Genomic DNA, 17,147 nt, shown 5'->3' on the forward strand with positions numbered 1-17,147 from the left:
GACACGAATGAATTGGTTCTTGTGGTGCTCTTTGCAAGCCGTGTCACCCACTGATCCGTCTCTGTGCTGAATGCCTGAAAGACGGGGAGCACAGAATCCCTTCCGTCTTGCAGTGACAGCTCTACTCGCCAGTCAGTCATTTGGACTTTCAATTTGAACATTTCAGGAGAGAATGGATGAATGAGCTATTCTTTTCCCCACCAAGGTATTGTGTGACCAAAGGCACCAGCTCTATATACTAAGTCATATGGAGACCTGCATCAAACATATGTCCCATCAGAGAGAATATAATATATTGTATAGACATTTTCTAGTACTTGGGGCACCTGGATGGCTCAGTTGGTTAAGTGGCTGCCTTCGGCTCAGGTCATGATCCCAGGGTCCCGGGATGGAGTCCCATGCCAGGCTCCCTGCTTGGAGGGGAGGCTGCTTCTCCCTCTCCTCCTTGCTCGTGTGCTCTCCTCTCTCTTAAATAAATAATTTAAAAAAAGAGAGAAATTTTCTAGTACTTACATCGCCAGGCAGGAAAATGGTTCAATGTATTGTCTAGAGATCATGAACCATTTCCTTGTGACAGCCCTAGGTCCCTCCTGCCACCCTGGCATAATTATAATATCGCTCCCTGTCCCTCTCAACAGTGCTCCCATTTGGCTCATAAATCATATTGTCATCCTGTTTATAAGATCCCCAGGTCTATGTGTTTCAGTAAATTTGTCTCCATATTATTCTGTTAAACTCTTTTTATCCCCTCAGTGGCCTCTCACGTTTTATCATGCACTGCTACATATTGGATACTTGACTCTGTTCTTCGGCTTCTGCCTTGCCCTGGCCCAGGTCAGCTCAGGAGACAAAGACCACACGGTCATTCAGGTTGACGTATTCTAACCACATACTCTTACAGCCCAGTATCTTTTTGCAGTGAACCTTCACATCTTTTCCTCTTCTTCTTTAAAACTATTTTATAAACATTAAAATATCTCTAAGATCTTTGAATTCAAGTTAATATGCCAATTAAAAAAAAAAAAAACCTCCTAGGTTTTGATTCACGATTCTGCAGGCTCAATGATTCATTCTTAAAAGAAGTGAACCACTGCATTGAAAATATAATCAGGAAAAATTGAACACAGTAAATGGAAACTTTCCGTTTTGAAAATGTTCAGAAATACGTATTTGTGAAATGAGTTTGATCAGATTGAGCCTAGGAACGCATGACATCGTAGATGCTTGCGGGAGAAAGGAAAGGTTGCAGAAGCTTTGTGCTTGGAACAGAGCAAGGGAGAACAGACAAGGGTGTGTTCGTCACTTTGCGCGAGAACATCTAGACGACAGCCAGTTAGGGAAGCTCCTAGGAAGACCTAGTGGGAGAGTTCTGGGGAGAGCTTTGGGCTTGCAAGGTGAGTCCTCACATAAGGACGGCAGACCTCACTCAGGGAGGGACAGCACAGGTCCCGTTGGTACTGGCTCTCCTGCTGGAATCAGCATATCCATGCAAATTCTACATTTTCATCGGAAACAAGAAGGTATCAAGTTGGCTGGAACTACGTTTCTGGTTTGATGCGATGGCTTTCTTTCTGCCAGGTGCTCAGTGAGTGAAGCACTTGGAGATCTGGGCTTACTGTGCTGTCAGTGACCACTCAGAACACACTCGGTGCCCCATCCCACCCTGACCACTGCCACCACCACACACACAGGAACATGGATCGTAAACTTTTCTTTCAAACTCTTCAGTGACTCTCCCGGAGCAGTTGACATCCCAACTCCTGCCTGGATTGCCGTTCTGGACTTCTGCCGGGTGGATTTCTTCATTCCAATATGAGCTTCATTCCATTCCTGGCCACTCTTGGGGTCTCCTCTTAGCTGTGGTATCTCCTGGTCTTGGCCTGGTGGCCCCTCCCCAACCATCCTTCTGCCTTTTCTCTGATCCTCTCCTTTCCAATTCTTGAATTCCCCTCACAGCTGGTGGTCTTCATTGTTCTTATCACCACTGTGATTACTTGTTGGTCTGTCTTGTTTGTTTCCTTGCTCTGTCCCTGAGGGCATGAGCTCTGTGTGTCAGTTACCCTGCACCCCCAGTGCCCCGCACTGCCCGCCCCTACCATAGGCGGTGAGTAAGTAGCTGATGATGGAGGGGGGCTCTGGCTGGCTCTCAGGGCTCCATCTAGAGCACCTCCCCCATGTTTACTGCCACATCTTCTGAGGGGAACAAAAACCCTAATTTGATATACAGAATGCAGAGTTTATAATTTAGCTTGTTAAATAAATCCTGATATGTTTACCGATATGTATGTTAATATTAATTTACATATTTTGTGTGCATATACATATATATATATATAAAATCTCTATTTTAATTTGCATATGTAAATAAATGGTGATCTATATTTTGATGATTAGCAATTAAGTGCTAGGCACTTGTCACACATCGCCTTTGATTTCCCCGATGATACACACGGGGTGGTGTTACCACCATTCTGAAACAGGACAGGAATGTCTGCTGTGAAATAAGTTGACTAAGTCACACAGCCAGTAGGTGGAAGTATTGAGCCGTATATACATACGCCTCAGGAAGGTATGTGTGTATGTGACCCGCACACAGACACACGGACACACAGACACACCTACAAACATGTATTGTCTACCAGTCTGTTTGTCTGTCTTTTGCAAGAAGTCTTAGGGAAAGCTTTAGTACATCAATGGCTTTTAAACCACATTGTACTTAAGTTAATTTAATTTTAGTGTAATTATCCATGCTTACTAAGTACCCAGATGAAATTAGTTTACTTTGGAACACTCTGCAACAGATTTTCATGTAGGTGTAACAGGGAAAAAATGTGCACAGTGAGAGAGGGTATGAAATCTAGGAATATATATGGAAATGGTTTTGGTGGTGACTGATACCAACAAATTAAGGAATTAAAAATGCCTGGCGCACTGTGTCATGTCTAAAGATTGTGTCCATTAACTCCTTTCCTTTTTGTGGAATAGTTTGCAGTGAGCATGGCTTTATTTTTGTTTCTCAAATTTTGATCACCTTTAAGCTTAACATTTGCATGTTTGATTATTCATTATTATTATGTGAAGTTCTACTAAATATAAATTAAGAGGGAAATCAAGAGTAAATCATGAAATAATAATTATAGGCACTGTTTATTGGAATCCTACTGTGTACCACCAGTCTCTTGAATCCTTATAGCAAAGAGGTCTTTTGTGCCCTGAATTGTCATACAGAAGGGAAGCATATTCCAGATGCCCATGGTCCAGCCCAGGGTTTCAAGCTGGGATGAGCAGAGCCACAGACCACATGGGGTCCATGCCCAGCCATCTTCTAGTCAGCCTTTGGCGAGTGGTATTACAAGGTGGCTTTTGATTGAAAAAGGATTCATGATAGATTCTGATTCTAGTAAGGCTTTTGTAAAGTTGGCAAATTGGAATTCCTTTCTGTCTTCAATATCCATTGGCATTAATTTGTACAAATATTTCTATATCAGGAACCTATCGATGATTTGGTCAGTCATCAGACTGAACCACTGAACATGAGGCACCTCCAGACTGATGCAGATGTTACATTAGAAAGAATACAGAGTGGAAGGATCCACTTGGATGTGCAGCATTTGGTTTTACATGGTCAAACTCTTCTCAAAAATGTTGAAGCTTTTCTTCTCATTACTCATGTTTATTATCTTACAGGTCTCTTCTCTTACTCCTGTCTGTGTGGTCACTAATAAGTAAATGCATAAAGTAAGAGTTCCATATAATGAAACATATTTCCTCTTATGACACATTTCGTAAAATGCTCTGTAATCCATAACTCAATATGTTTTGCAAACACGAGAAAAAAGAGTTTCTCTGTGCATGTATTTATAATGAGCTGACATATACTCATGTCTTTTTTTTTTCTGAATTGACAGCACACCTTCTATTCATGTATAGCTGTAATGACAATAAAGAATAAAGGACCACTCAGATCTCTCTTTCACGCACTCACGTTCATTGTGGACAAGAAGGCAGTGCCTGATTTATGACTTGTTCGGTTCACTCAGGAGTGACAGATTACTAGTTTGTGGTGAATTGCATTTTAACAAGAGACAGAACTTAAATAATGGAAGGGATACACTATGCATCTTATTATACTGGCTGGTGAGATTCGAACATCCCCCACCTCCAGATTTATATCTATAAATGCGAGGGATATTTGGCTGTCTGTCTAACAATTATTCCAGCTCTTTTATTGTCTTTGGAAGAGGAACAGGATACTGGCTGAGTTTCAAAAGGCTCTGCTTTCCAGGAAATGGAGCTCCCTGGTTTTACAGCAGGTCCCACAGTCAGGGACCCATCATCGTCCTAAAGGGCCACCGCGGGACAGCTGGATGTGTTTCCAAGTGTCAGTTAGCTCCCTAAGTGGACCTACAATGTGTGGAGGATTCGAGAACAGCATACACTACACACTAAGCACAAATCCTTCCCCATTTTCTCAGTCAGAAAAAAACGTGTTTGAGCGTTTCTGTCTAAAATGTGCTTTGTCACCCCATCATACGGTTGTTTCAAGGGAGGTTGGAGAGCTATTGGAGGTTGTCTGTGGAGAGGAAGCCGTGGGCCTGTCTGCATGGCGTTAGCCAGTATCCCCCTTCTAAGACACATCAGAGTGAGGTTTCTCAGTGAGCAGATGATGAACATGGAATAAACAGTCACTCCCTGGCTTTCCGGGGCTGCGGTGGCGCCATTTGAAACGTGTCTCTGGAATTGGGCAAATGCTTCCCAGCAGTACTCTTGCCTAATAAGCCCTTGGATTGTTGGCTCCTTCTTCCGGCTTTTTCTTCTCTGTGTCATTCCTGATGTCCCTAATAGCTGCAGGGTAAGTTTCATCTGGGCATTTCAGAGTCAACCTCTTCCCCACTTTGGTTTCTAAAGCATCGTCCAGAATACTAAGTTTTATTCTTGAAAATTGTTAATATAGTCAATTATTCTCTTGCAGCCCATTGTTTTTTTCAGTGTAGTGCCTAGGCTCTCAGGTCAGACTGTCTGGATTCAGGATGTAACCCCCAGCCCATGCCTCCCCACGGCTAATTGTGTGAACGTGGACAGTTTACTAACAACTAATAACACAGCACCTACCGCTGTGATTCCTATGAGTTTAACGAGCGTATGAATGTGAAGCTCTGAGTCTAGAGCCTGGCCCGGTAGCATTACTGCTCTGTAGATAACTTTTTATATTATAGACTCAGCTTTGACTGGAAGAAACCGTGATAGATCTTTTTATCTTTGCAGCTTCTCATTTTCTTTTTTTTTTTTTTTTAAAGATTTTATTTATTTATTCGACAGAGATAGAGACAGCCAGCGAGAGAGGGAACACAAGCAGGGAGAGTGGGAGAGGAAGAAGCAGGCTCATAGCGGAGGAGCCTGACGTGGGCTCGATCCCACAACTCCGGGATCACGCCCTGAGCTGAAGGCAGACGCTTAACCGCTGTGCCACCCAGGCGCCCCAGCTTCTCATTTTCTTGCTCAGGACTTCCTAGAGACATGCACTCTGGTCTCCATGCTGTGTGTCCTCAAATGAGTAGCAGGAACAGGTCTTTGTGAGGGTGTTTCATGGATCCTGTGGACTCTGCCCACACCTCATCCACGTGTGTTGGTGACCATAGCCCCAGGGGAGACACATCCAGTCCTGCACCTTCTTTCTTTGTTTTCTCCATCGTAGGGCAGCTCTGTGGTTGCTGGTGTCGTGATGATCGTGATAATTTTCGTAGTTTGTTTGTAGTACAATGATCGAACTACAGTCTGATTGTAGAGCCTCGGTACAGGACAGATCATGAAATGATTTAGTCTTCTCTTTAGAATTAGACATATAAGTGAATATTTTCTTTAGAAGCCAAATATAGTTTTGTAATTGTTCCATATCTTTGCTTTTGGGGTCTTCTTCAACAAGTCATTCTCTTTTGGAGGCTCAGTGAACACAGATTCAAAAATTGCCCCCTTATGTGGCTGTATGTCCCCAAAACACAGATCACCTCCTGTGTCTGCGAGCATCTCTCTCAGATATGGAAGCATACTGTACAGAAAATACATCTAACTTCCATCTCATACATTTCAATGTGATCTAGTTTCCTTTATACCCATTTCAGGCTAATGCAACGGTGATCTAATAGGATGTTTGACGGTTTATAAATGAAAAATAGTCCTTATTGATGTCTTTATTACTTGCCATAATTAAATGATTTAAGAACAATATCATGGACTGAGAAGAACACATTGCATGTACAACCTATACGACCTAGAGTCATCCTTACACCTTCACGATGTAAAGTTGAGTTAAAATGAGGCATTTTGTGATGATACCTAATATGTGTGTTAATTGAAAATTGGCAACAGTTTTTTGGATAGAAGAGTAGTAGTCAACACCACCTCCATGTGTACATTTCAGATCTGAGGTGAGCCTGTTGTGTGTCTTCCTTTTAATACTAATGGGTTGTCTTTAGCCAAAACTACTTAATGGTAGTCCTACCATTAACACGTCTGTTGGTACAATCTGATTGGATCTGGCAAAATACAAGGCCAATTGAATCACCCCCCAAAACTAATTGTCCCTGAAATGTGTCCTTATGGATATAGTGTTGTATGTATCTTTCCATTAATTTTGAACACAAAACGTTATTGCGTATTATTGTAAAGACATCATAAAATTCAGACACTTGATAATTGAATAGAAAGCCCCTAGCAGTAGAGGAAAGGGTAAGAATCAAACCTGGTCATTAGAATTTTTAATGATAAACGTTAAGGCGTATCCATGTCTGAAAGGGTATCGTCTCTATCATTAGAGAACTCAAATAAGAAGCTATGAAGTTAGCACTTCGAATGCTAAATGTGAAATTCAGTTGACAAACTATCAAATTCCTAAACTCCTAATGAGCTTGGTGATTAAGCAAAGATTTTGCCACAATTTCGTCATTTCTGAATCCCTATTTTTAAGCTAATTTTGAGACCAGAAGGCTGGAAGGCAACGACCCCATCTCCATACACTCCCCTCTTTCCATGTGGATTTCCCAGCCACCCAAAAATAAGAAAATAAGGGCTGGTCCTCGCAGTTCCATGGTCACCATAGTAACAGGAATTGCTAAAATGAATTCGGGACACTAACCTGATAGTTTCAATGTTTGCTTCAGTTTTCACAAATGAAAACCGTCTTCAAGTTCTCACTAAAAGCACATAAATTATGTCAGTCATGCTCACGTTGTACAAGTAAGATCAAAGAATTTTGTTGTCATCTACACAAACAAACATGATACTAGACTCCTATCTTCTGAATCCCATTGTGTATGTTTAATCTCATTTTCTCCCATGCTTTCTGAAGGTCACATGAGAATAGATAAGTAGTATGTGTTGCTTTCAAGTGTATTGGAAGTGCTGCTGCCCAGTTTTGATGGCGTTAACGTTCTGTGACTTGAGTGCTGCGTTTGTTCGGGATGCTTATATGTGGAATCATGTGGGCGATTTCTCCTCCCTTGGAACTTGTGTCCTGAGTTCTGCTCTTAGCACAGATCACTGAGCTGCTCACGGCGCTCCCATGCATCCCTCGAAACCTGGGTGTGTTGTCTGCACAAACCCGCGTCTCCTTGGACAACATACTGAGGAGGTCAGACATAAAGAAACATCAGATGAACGTTTACACTTTCCTTCTTTCCTCTGGCCTCCAGAACCAAACTTCGTGTCATCTTATGACATCGGGAATTTCACCTACTTCTTTTTCCGAGAAAATGCCGTGGAGCACGACTGTGGGAAAACCGTGTTCTCCAGAGCTGCCCGGGTCTGTAAGAACGACATCGGGGGGCGGTTCCTGCTGGAGGACACCTGGACCACGTTCATGAAGGCTCGCTTGAACTGCTCCCGGCCCGGCGAGGTCCCCTTCTACTACAATGAACTGCAGAGTACGTTCTTCCTGCCCGAGCTGGATTTGATCTACGGCATCTTTACCACCAACGTGTAAGTAACTGGAAAAGCAATTTCAGTCCCTGCTCCTCTGTTCATGGTGAATGAGTCTACTGTTCTTTGACCTTTGAGGTTGGAAAGTTGCTTTAAAGGAAACCTTTCTTATTTTACTGGGCTAATGGCCAAATACATGTTTGAGTATGAATTAAATATTATGCAACAATTATGTGATTTCTGAGACTGGTATTAGGAAAGTAAAGTGAAGCAAAAAAGTTTCAATCTCTCCTTAGGTAATTGTAGCATCAAATTAATTTGACCATTAATTTCCCCTTCCTGATTTGCCAGTGTGTTCTGGGCGCTTTCTGAAATGCTGGTACATAATCAGCTGCATTTTTTTTTCTACATGCAAGTCATGCATTTGTGCATAATGAAGGCAGTGTTGTCTCAAGAGTCTGATCTTTGAGATACTGTCACTCAGGCCTGAATCTCTGCTCATATGTGAAATGCACATTCTCACTTTCCCGTAGCTATGTTTTAAACCATTGTTCCCGGACATGGCTAACTTGGGCAGGCATTTCTAAAATGATGATTATATGTTCAAAATATTCTTAAAAAAACAATGTCTTTTTTCTGGAGGGGAGTTACTCCTAGCTCCAGAACTGACAAAATTTGGACCAGGGAAAGCATGGGAAGTTTCCTGGTCTTTCTTTCACTCTTAGTCTGGAGGAGTGTGGCGTGACCCACACTTATTTCGTATTCTTAGCTGCTGTGCCCTGAAAGACTCAAGAGGATCATGCCCCACCCCCAGAGGCGACAGATCATCTTTTCCTACTCAGACTCCGGGTTCCCTTTTGCTGGTGGTCACGGTGGTCCAGAGTGTGGGCTCTGCTTTGAACCGTCTTTGAAATATTAATCTGGTGACCTAACAGTGTGCAGAAAACCTGAATCAGGGTGCGTTGAACGTGCTGGTAAAGGGTGGGGTGAACAGCCACCCTGGCTTGTGTGGGATTGTCCTGGCTTCGGAGTGGAGGGCAGCCCCGTGTCCCAGGAAACCTCACAGTCCTGGGAGAATTGGAGAAGCCTACAGAAATTGCTGGAGACTCACTTCATCTGCTCTTCCTTCCCTGTTACTCTTTCGCTCTTTCCCCAACTGAGTTTAAATGTTAACAGCTGCTCGATAATAACATTTACTCCACGAAGAGTCTTCTTTCTGACATGAAGTTAGAAGAATAAGACAGAAATAGATGGCTCTCCACCCACCCCTACCCCATTGTGACCACCTTATTGTAAACCTGGTTTTCAACCCTAGAGGTTATTTTCCCTCCTTGATAAGTTTCTTTTAAAAAAATGAATTTATAGTTTCTGAAGTTGATTTGCTTTCCAAAACCTGGTTTAAGAAATAGTGTTGGCCGCACAAGATGAATGTTCAGTTGCTGAGTTGACATCAGTTTTACACACAATGGGAGCTTGACTTACTTAGTTCATTCCCCTGGCTCTGGGCAAAAACGAACCATTTAAAAAGTTATATAAGTACCGCATCTGGGCCATTCCAGTGGTGAATGGTCAATTTAGATACTCGCAAAAATAAGTTTCAGACTGTTCCAGACGGTTTGTGTAGTGTTGCAGGTGCCCATCATGTTGGAAACCCCCCAGTATGTAGCGTCCGTACAGGCCGAGACAGAATGGCTAGATCGTCCTTTTCCCTCAACACTTGCTGTCACCAGGTCTTGGGAACAACTGTCTGAATCATCCATTTCTAGTCCCAAAACAGAACCCTCCTCTCCTCCCTCTTGTGTCTCAGCCTTGATCTTACCCTCTGGACAGATGACCACGTTCTCAGCAAGATTTGCCCCAAATTGAAAGAAAGCGATGATCCAAGGCAGCCGGTTAATTCTTGCCCGGCTCTGCGTTGGATGGCTTCCTCACGCTGCGGCTAAGCTCTCGGTGCTTCTGCGCACAGTTTTGGGTTGCCTCCTTGTATTCCTCATGGTCTCTTAGTGCTGGGAGTGCAGACAAAGGTCACTGTTCCAGCTCCTTCTGCCCCAGGACTGGGTGGTTGTCTCAGCCCCTTGGCCGTGAGTCGGGCAGCATAGGACTGCAGTGTGGGTCTCTGAAGGTTTGACCGTTTTGTTCCCGGGTGTCTAAAACTGGCGCCCCCCCAGAGGCTGAAAACCAGAGCTGTGCTCGAAAATGCAGATTTACTTCACCCGACAATATTTCGCTGTTGCCACACTTCGTAAAAGGGCACCGAGCTCCTGAGAGCCTCCCATTTACAGCTCCCTCTGCGGAGCTTGAGCCCGGATTTGAGGTTTCAAGATTTCCTACGTCAGGTTTTTCTCTCTGACTCTTTGAATTTAAAATGCTTTTTAAATTAAGAAAAAAAAAAAAAGGAAGGGTCTCTGACAGGCAGTTTTTCGCAAAATGCTTTTAGTTGGTTATTTTTTGGAGGATTATAAACACAACTATCTGGGGGATTTTTAAAAAAGCTGCAGCAGCGGGCCCCACAACCGTCTAGAGGAACCAGAGGAACGGTTGGGTCGAGAGCCACGCGGGACGGGGGAGAGGCTCCGGCCCCTGGAGGAGAACGTCTGCTTCCTCCAGAACTGAAAAGGCCTCCCATGCAGTTCTTCACAGTCCTTTGTCACGCTCGCTGTGGCTGAGTGAATTAATCCCGTCCGGTAGGATTAGAAGTGTCATAACTGCTAAATAGTCTTGCTTCCCACTGAAGTGCTCGGGCTTCCACAAAGAAACCACAGAGCCACACCAGTCACTCTTTCGACTTCATCCTTGGGGTGTTTGGGAGATGGCAATCTTGAAGTCGTCCGGAAGGTGTCTGCGTGGCACAGTGTCCTTCCAGGGCTCTCTGACCTGCCTCCCCTTCTCTCTTCCTCGGTCCCCCCAGGAACAGCATCGCCGCCTCGGCTGTGTGCGTCTTCAACCTCAGTGCCATCTCCCAGGTCTTCAACGGGCCCTTCAAGTACCAGGAGAACTCACGCTCTGCCTGGCTGCCGTATCCCAACCCCAACCCCAACTTCCAGGTAATTTCAGGGGGGCAGTGGGGCACTCAGTCTGGTAACAGCTGAACAGTCTGGTAGACAGTCTGGTAACAGCTGAAACCCCAGTGCATGCACCGTACAGCTGGGAGCTCCCCCATCCCTCACGACAGGCCCGCACTCGGCTCAGCTCATGGAAGTGGGCCGAGGCCTTTTGTCAACTGAGGTGCCTGGGCTGAAAAGGGGCCTTTTGTCGGCTGGGACGCCCGAGGCGGAACTGAAAAAGGCCAGCATAAAGCAGCAGGCTGGGAATCTAAGCTTCAATTAGTGCTAATGATGGTGGACTCTGTGTCCCCACAAGCTCTGGTCCCTAATGAATGACAGCATAGTGAATGGAGCCCAGGGCACAGAGCAGTGGAGACGCACAAACAGAATTAGAGCACTAATTGGTGACTGTGGCGAGATTTCCTGTCGGGGTGAGCGGGATGTGATGGTGCAGCTGGGGGTGGGGGGAGCAGAGCAGATGGTGGCCATTAGTTTATGAATCACAAAATTACAGGATGTTTGAGCTATAAGGGGCTCTGTACGTCATTTACTCTCGTCTCCCAGTTTCAGAAGGAGCTGAGACTCAAGGAAGTTGTGTGATTTTCTCATGTTTGGTCGGCCAGCAGGTGTATGAGTCTGTGCAGGCCGCCATAACAAAATACTACCGACTGGGTGGCTTGAAGGAAAGACCTGTGTTTTGTCACAGTTCTAGGGGCTGGAAGTCCAAGATCAAGGTTCTGGCCGATTCAGTTTCTGGTGAGCACTCTCTTCCCAGCTTAAATAGGGCCACCTTCTCACTGTGTCCTCATGTGGCCATTCCTCAGTGAGTGGGGAGAGACGCTAATCCTGTGGGATCCGGGCCCCACCCTTGTGACCCCATTTAACCTTAATTATTTCCTTACAGGCCCCATTTCCAAAGAGCCACACAGGGGTTTGGGGCTTCAACCTATGTATTCGGGGGAGACACAGACATTCAGTCCACAGCAGCAGGCTTCCCTTGAGGGCTTCCCTTCTGCCCCGAATGCTCATAGGATCACCATTATCCTCATCAGGGGTGTAATTTTTGTTCCGCCAAGTTCTAACTCTGCTCGTCACGTTGCTTGGAGCAACAGTGCTGTGATCAGTAGCAAACTCTCGCACAGAGAGGGGGGCGCTGAGCCTCAGTGCAGATAATCAGGCCGAGGACACTGTCTCATTAGCAGCTGAGGCCTCCAAGTTCTGGATGGTTTATCATCTCAACACATTGGCTTTTCAGAAAACTGGGTGTATGGAAAGGTTCAATTATTTTATACTTGGACTTTGGCAGGAACCATTCAGCTCTAACTGTTTTGAAAGAGGGTTTTCTTTTCATTTTCATTTTTATTTAAAAGCATGGGATTGGGGATAGATGGGTGGTTTTTACATGCTCTTTACTATTTCCTGGTTTACTTGAGCATTCAGTTAGCATCTTCCATCACTCATTCTCGCCAATCAGACGAGGAGGGTGGGATACGGAGGCACAGGAATACTTCAGGGATAAACTTTGATAATATCAATTAATGTGCCTCGCTGACTGTAGAAAGTATTTGGAGAGGATGACTCTTAGGGGCCATTTATTGGGTGCCTTCTGGGTGTCATACATTGTGTTAAATGCTTTATCGTGTGCTTGTTGCTCTCTCTTCTCCCCAGTCTGTAAGGTGGACATCGTCATCCGCCCTTTATAAGTCAGGAAACCGAGGGATCGGGTTTATGTGTATTACCCCAGCCCTGCTACTAAGAAAGCTCAGTACTAGACAAAGAAATTCCTATTATGGGTCAGGCGAGCTAACCGCTTAGCGGGAACCAAATCTCAAGTAGCCCCGGCTCCTCGCGGCATAGACCATTTATGTCATTATTAGCTAAACGCTGCCCCTCTGCCCCTCTGCTGAGTCTCTGCACCCGAATTCTACCCTGTCCCTGGATGCTGGGGTGCAACATAACTGTTTAGAAAGGCCCTTCGTAAAATCCTGAAGGTGAAATAGGTCATTCCCTTTAGAAAGTTCTTTGTAAAATCCCAAAAGTTAAAAAAAATTAACAAAGATGCCCACAATATTTATAGGGTACTTTTAATGCCTTGGAGTTTCTATTGCAAAGGTCTTGACAATGAACAGTGACTTAATAAGCCCGTGATGGCTTACCACCTCCAGGCAGTGATAACTTGTAGCCCCTTTGTCTGAATATATTTGTAGCACACCACAAACTCCCTCATTTCCGAAGGCCACGGGCGTCTGGTTCTATAATGCCAGTGTCACAGTGAAGGGCTTACTCACGTTTATGAGATGGGTGGAGGTCTGTGCCATAGAACCAGTGAAGCTTGAGGAGATGTGGCATACGTTCCAGGCAGGAAGCTTGCTTAGCTGGGCTGGACTTGTTTGGGTAGAATTTAAGATTCGCAGGGAACAAAAATTATAGATAATGATTCCTTCTATTATTTCTGGTACAAATATGTCCCAAGGATTTTCTTTCGGTTTACCATATTTGATAACCGTGTTGGCAGAGGCATCCTGACTGACATCCATGAGGCCATCAAGCTGGCATAGGGTGGGACTACATTTTGAACCAGGGATCTCTCCGCTAGTTATGTATGGACGTCCTTCTGTTTGCAGTAACTGGCAGTGAGAAGGGGTTCTATTTTTTTTTATTCTTGTGTGCCTACTGATGTTTGGAATTGTATGCAGCACTTGTAACTCGAACCAGCAAATTAGTTAGAGGAGCAAAAATATAATTCAGGTTTAGGAAGAAGAATGGGTTAGGAGGGACAGTGCATCATTTTTCAAGATTTGATACAGAAATTGCAATATTGAAAACAATAACAAAACAGTGAAAAATGTTTAGTATTTGTTTCAGTTGCCTTCTAGAAACTACTGTAGGCAGTGCTGGGAAAGCTACCTGGTCAGAGTCTACACTGCCCAAAGGCATCCCAGCCCTGAGCTTCACAAGGAAAAGCATTGGTCAGTAACAGGAAACACTGTCCAGACCAGTGGACAGACTCCAGAAGTTTCCGTGCTGTTTTGATAACTCCATCAGAAATGATGGAGCCAAAATGGAAAACAGACCCTTAAAAGTGCTCAGGCAGATGAAGAAACCATTGCTAGACCAGGTGAAGGGGTCAGTCGTGTCATCAGGACCCTTTGATACACAGTGTGCGTTTGCAGCAAGATGGGAGCAGGAGTGCCGTTCAGATCAGGTGTTCTAAGCATGAGGCTGGGTGATTGTGGACTTGCGCAAAGCTCCGGCAAGCCGGGGTGAGGATGGGTCTATTGTCTCAGAAACAAACAAAAATCCAAATACTATTGCATTAAAAAAATTAGTAGAATGATAACCCTTATTACTTTCAGAGGCGTTAGCAAGACAGCCACTGTGGTTTGTAACACACTTGAGGACCATGACTCTTTGTATTGTTTCCCTCCTGCGCCAAGTCCCCAAGTTGTCACACAGACACTGCAGGAACCCAGTGTATAAGGCACAGCTAGAGAATTTGCAGCCCATTAGGGAGCTAGGTGGGTTACTTACGAGCCAATAAATATATACTATAAATCTAAATAGCTTTCAAAATAGTTGAAAAAGAATCCTAGGGTGAGATATTTATTATAGGCTGGCAAAATAAACCAAGACATTATAGAGTATAGTTCAAAATTAGTTCTTGGCCAATGATTTTGCTACCCAATTCCAATGTGTAGGAATTTTCTCCACACCACTAAGCAATTTTCCAACACCATCTGGGTGTCCTACGATTCAACTCAGTTCTGACACTGTTTACCAGGAGATAGCATCAGATCTCACAGGTGCAAGAAGCAATCCTGCAAGGCTCCTGCCCACCCCCTCGCCACTTCAGATGCTGATCTTAATGAAGTCCAGGTAGTCACCTGTGCTTCTGACCCATTGGTTCTCGATGGGAAGTTCCAGTGACCTCCCCCCTGGGTTCAATTAATTTGCAGTGGGGCTCACAGAACTCAGAGAAACGTTTTATATACTAGATGACCCGTTTATTATAAAAGGACCTAACTCTGGAACAGCCCACTGGAAGAGATGGACAAGGTCTGGGAAAGGCACTCCATGCCCGCTCTGAGCACCACTCCCCCCAAATTTCTACGTGTTTACCAATCTGAAAACCACCTGTCCTTTTTGGTGTTTTCTGGAGGCTTCATTACATAGGCATGATTGATTAAATCATTGGCCGTTGGTGATTGAATTGAACCTCTAGCCGCCCTCCCCTCCCTGGATATCTGGGGTGGACTGCACGTTCCTACCCTCTACTCACATGGTTGGGCCTCCTGTCAATGGGCTTCCATCCTGAGGTTACCAGGGGGCTATGGCCCAAGAGTCACTTCATTAACATAACAAAAGGCACCTTTACTGCTCTTTGCACTTAGGAGATTTCCATTGTTTAAGGAGCTCTGTGTGGGAAAGAGGACAAAGGCCAAATATGTATTTCTTACAAATCACAATATCACAGTGGCACTTCTGATTGATGACTTAAGATATGGGGACCAGGGTAAGAAGGACAAAGGCAGATCCATGGTCCTACAGCTCTAGCCCACCCAGGCCTCCCAGGTCTCCCAGAATTCCAGATTCCTCAAGAGCAGCAGGAGGTCCTCAGTTTTGTGTTAGGACTCCTGGTTTTTGTGATGCCATTTTTAAAAAAAAACACTGTGCACACAACACAAAGCCTGGTGTAAAACTTCCTCCAGCAAGTAGATAGCTAAGGGCCACCTGTGTTTCAGTATTGCCCTTGATTTCAGGAAAAGGAAACTGCTAAATACAGAGTCACTCTCTGACGAGAGTTCACCTGCGTATACCTCAGACCCAGTCTGGGAGAGAGCTTTCTTTGTGTCACGCGTTTGCTAACAGGCACTGTCCCTATCTCTCAAGTGCTACCGTTAAATGTGATGATTATGGGAAATCTCCTAGCTCAGCCCCCTGCCCCACTAGCAACTGCTTGTGTATTCACCCACGGATCCCATCCTTTATTTATTCATGCATTTCCCGCTGGCCACTGCAGCTCAGTGGACCATAGAATTGCTGTCCTGCTACAAGACAAATTTACCATGGGTTGAATGGCTTCTCTGTGCCAGGCACACTGTTTTGTTCCTTGGCATTTCCAAGTGCTTTCAGTTAATTTACAAATGCTTTCCACTGATGATCTCAGTTGGCTTTACCACTGCCCTGTGGAGGGAGCAGCGCAAGTGTTTTTCCAGCTACTTTATAGATCGAGACAGGCCGAGAGGCAATACCTTACCTGAGACCGTATGGCTCCCGGGGCAGCAGAGCTGACCACTCACCCGACTGCATGGGGTCCCATCACCTGGCAGATGGGCTGCCCCTGCAGGGATGTGTGACATTGGCGTTGCACTGCACCGGACTTGGAATCCAGGTCTCTCTGATAATCTCTAATTTTACACCCTGCTTATCATTTTATAGCACGTAAAACACTGTATCCGGTGCTATAAAAATATCATATATTTTAAAAAAGCCATTTCCATCGTACAGTTTTGCACCTCGCACTTGTTATGAAACCAGGCATTAGAGATGGCGTGTGCCAAACGGTCGTCTCAGGTGGTATGGACAGAGAGATCCGCTGCCGAGGACCAGCCTTGTGGGCACCGGGGTTTAAGCTTAGGAAAGAGAGGAGAAACGTTGGTGAGGATTTTCTGATCATTTGCTCTGCCCCAGGAAAGCTTTTCTGTCTTTCCCACCCCTCTTTCTACCTCGCCCTTGCCAAAACCCACTCTATGCACCGCCCGCCCGCCTCTGCACACCACAGCCTGGCCTCACTTCTCAGAAGTGGCCAGGCCTGATCTTTCCCCCCTGCATCTGCTGACTCCTCTTCACGACAGTGCCTCTGTCTGAACGTCTCTTTCCTTCCGTTCTTCTCTTACCCTTCTCTTTCCCCATCTCCCTTCCTGCCTCACTCTGGCTTGGAGCGTGAGCACAAAGCAGCAAGGCCAGCAGTGTCTTGTGCCCAGGTGGAAAATCCCGAAATAATATTACATCATTTACAGGTAAAAATGGCCCAATTCTATCTCCATGGAACCCATATCTTGCTCATAGACCCACCATTCCGGTAGGGAAAGTATTCGAGCTATATGATGTTCCCGATTGCTGCATTTTCAATTTGAGTAGCTGATTTATCAGACAGATGGAATAGTGGGCACGTGGCCAGACAGCTCC

The 17,147-nt window shown here is 45.0% G+C and overlaps 1 protein-coding gene across 1 annotated transcript in view; it reads left to right on the forward strand.

Moving 5' to 3' along the window:
* Positions 1–17,147, forward strand: part of SEMA5A (semaphorin 5A) — a 482,957-nt gene that overhangs the window by 331,893 nt on the left and 133,917 nt on the right. Inside the window, exons 8-9 of the mRNA XM_040630558.1 lie at positions 7,689–7,974; positions 10,823–10,958. Coding sequence (XP_040486492.1) covers positions 7,689–7,974; positions 10,823–10,958 — 422 coding nt within the window. The remainder of the gene's footprint in view (positions 1–7,688; positions 7,975–10,822; positions 10,959–17,147) is intronic.

The sequence above is a fragment of the Ursus maritimus genome, unplaced genomic scaffold (assembly GCF_017311325.1).
Source record: "Ursus maritimus isolate PB19 unplaced genomic scaffold, ASM1731132v1 scaffold_15, whole genome shotgun sequence".
NCBI classification, from domain to species: Eukaryota; Metazoa; Chordata; class Mammalia; order Carnivora; family Ursidae; genus Ursus; species Ursus maritimus.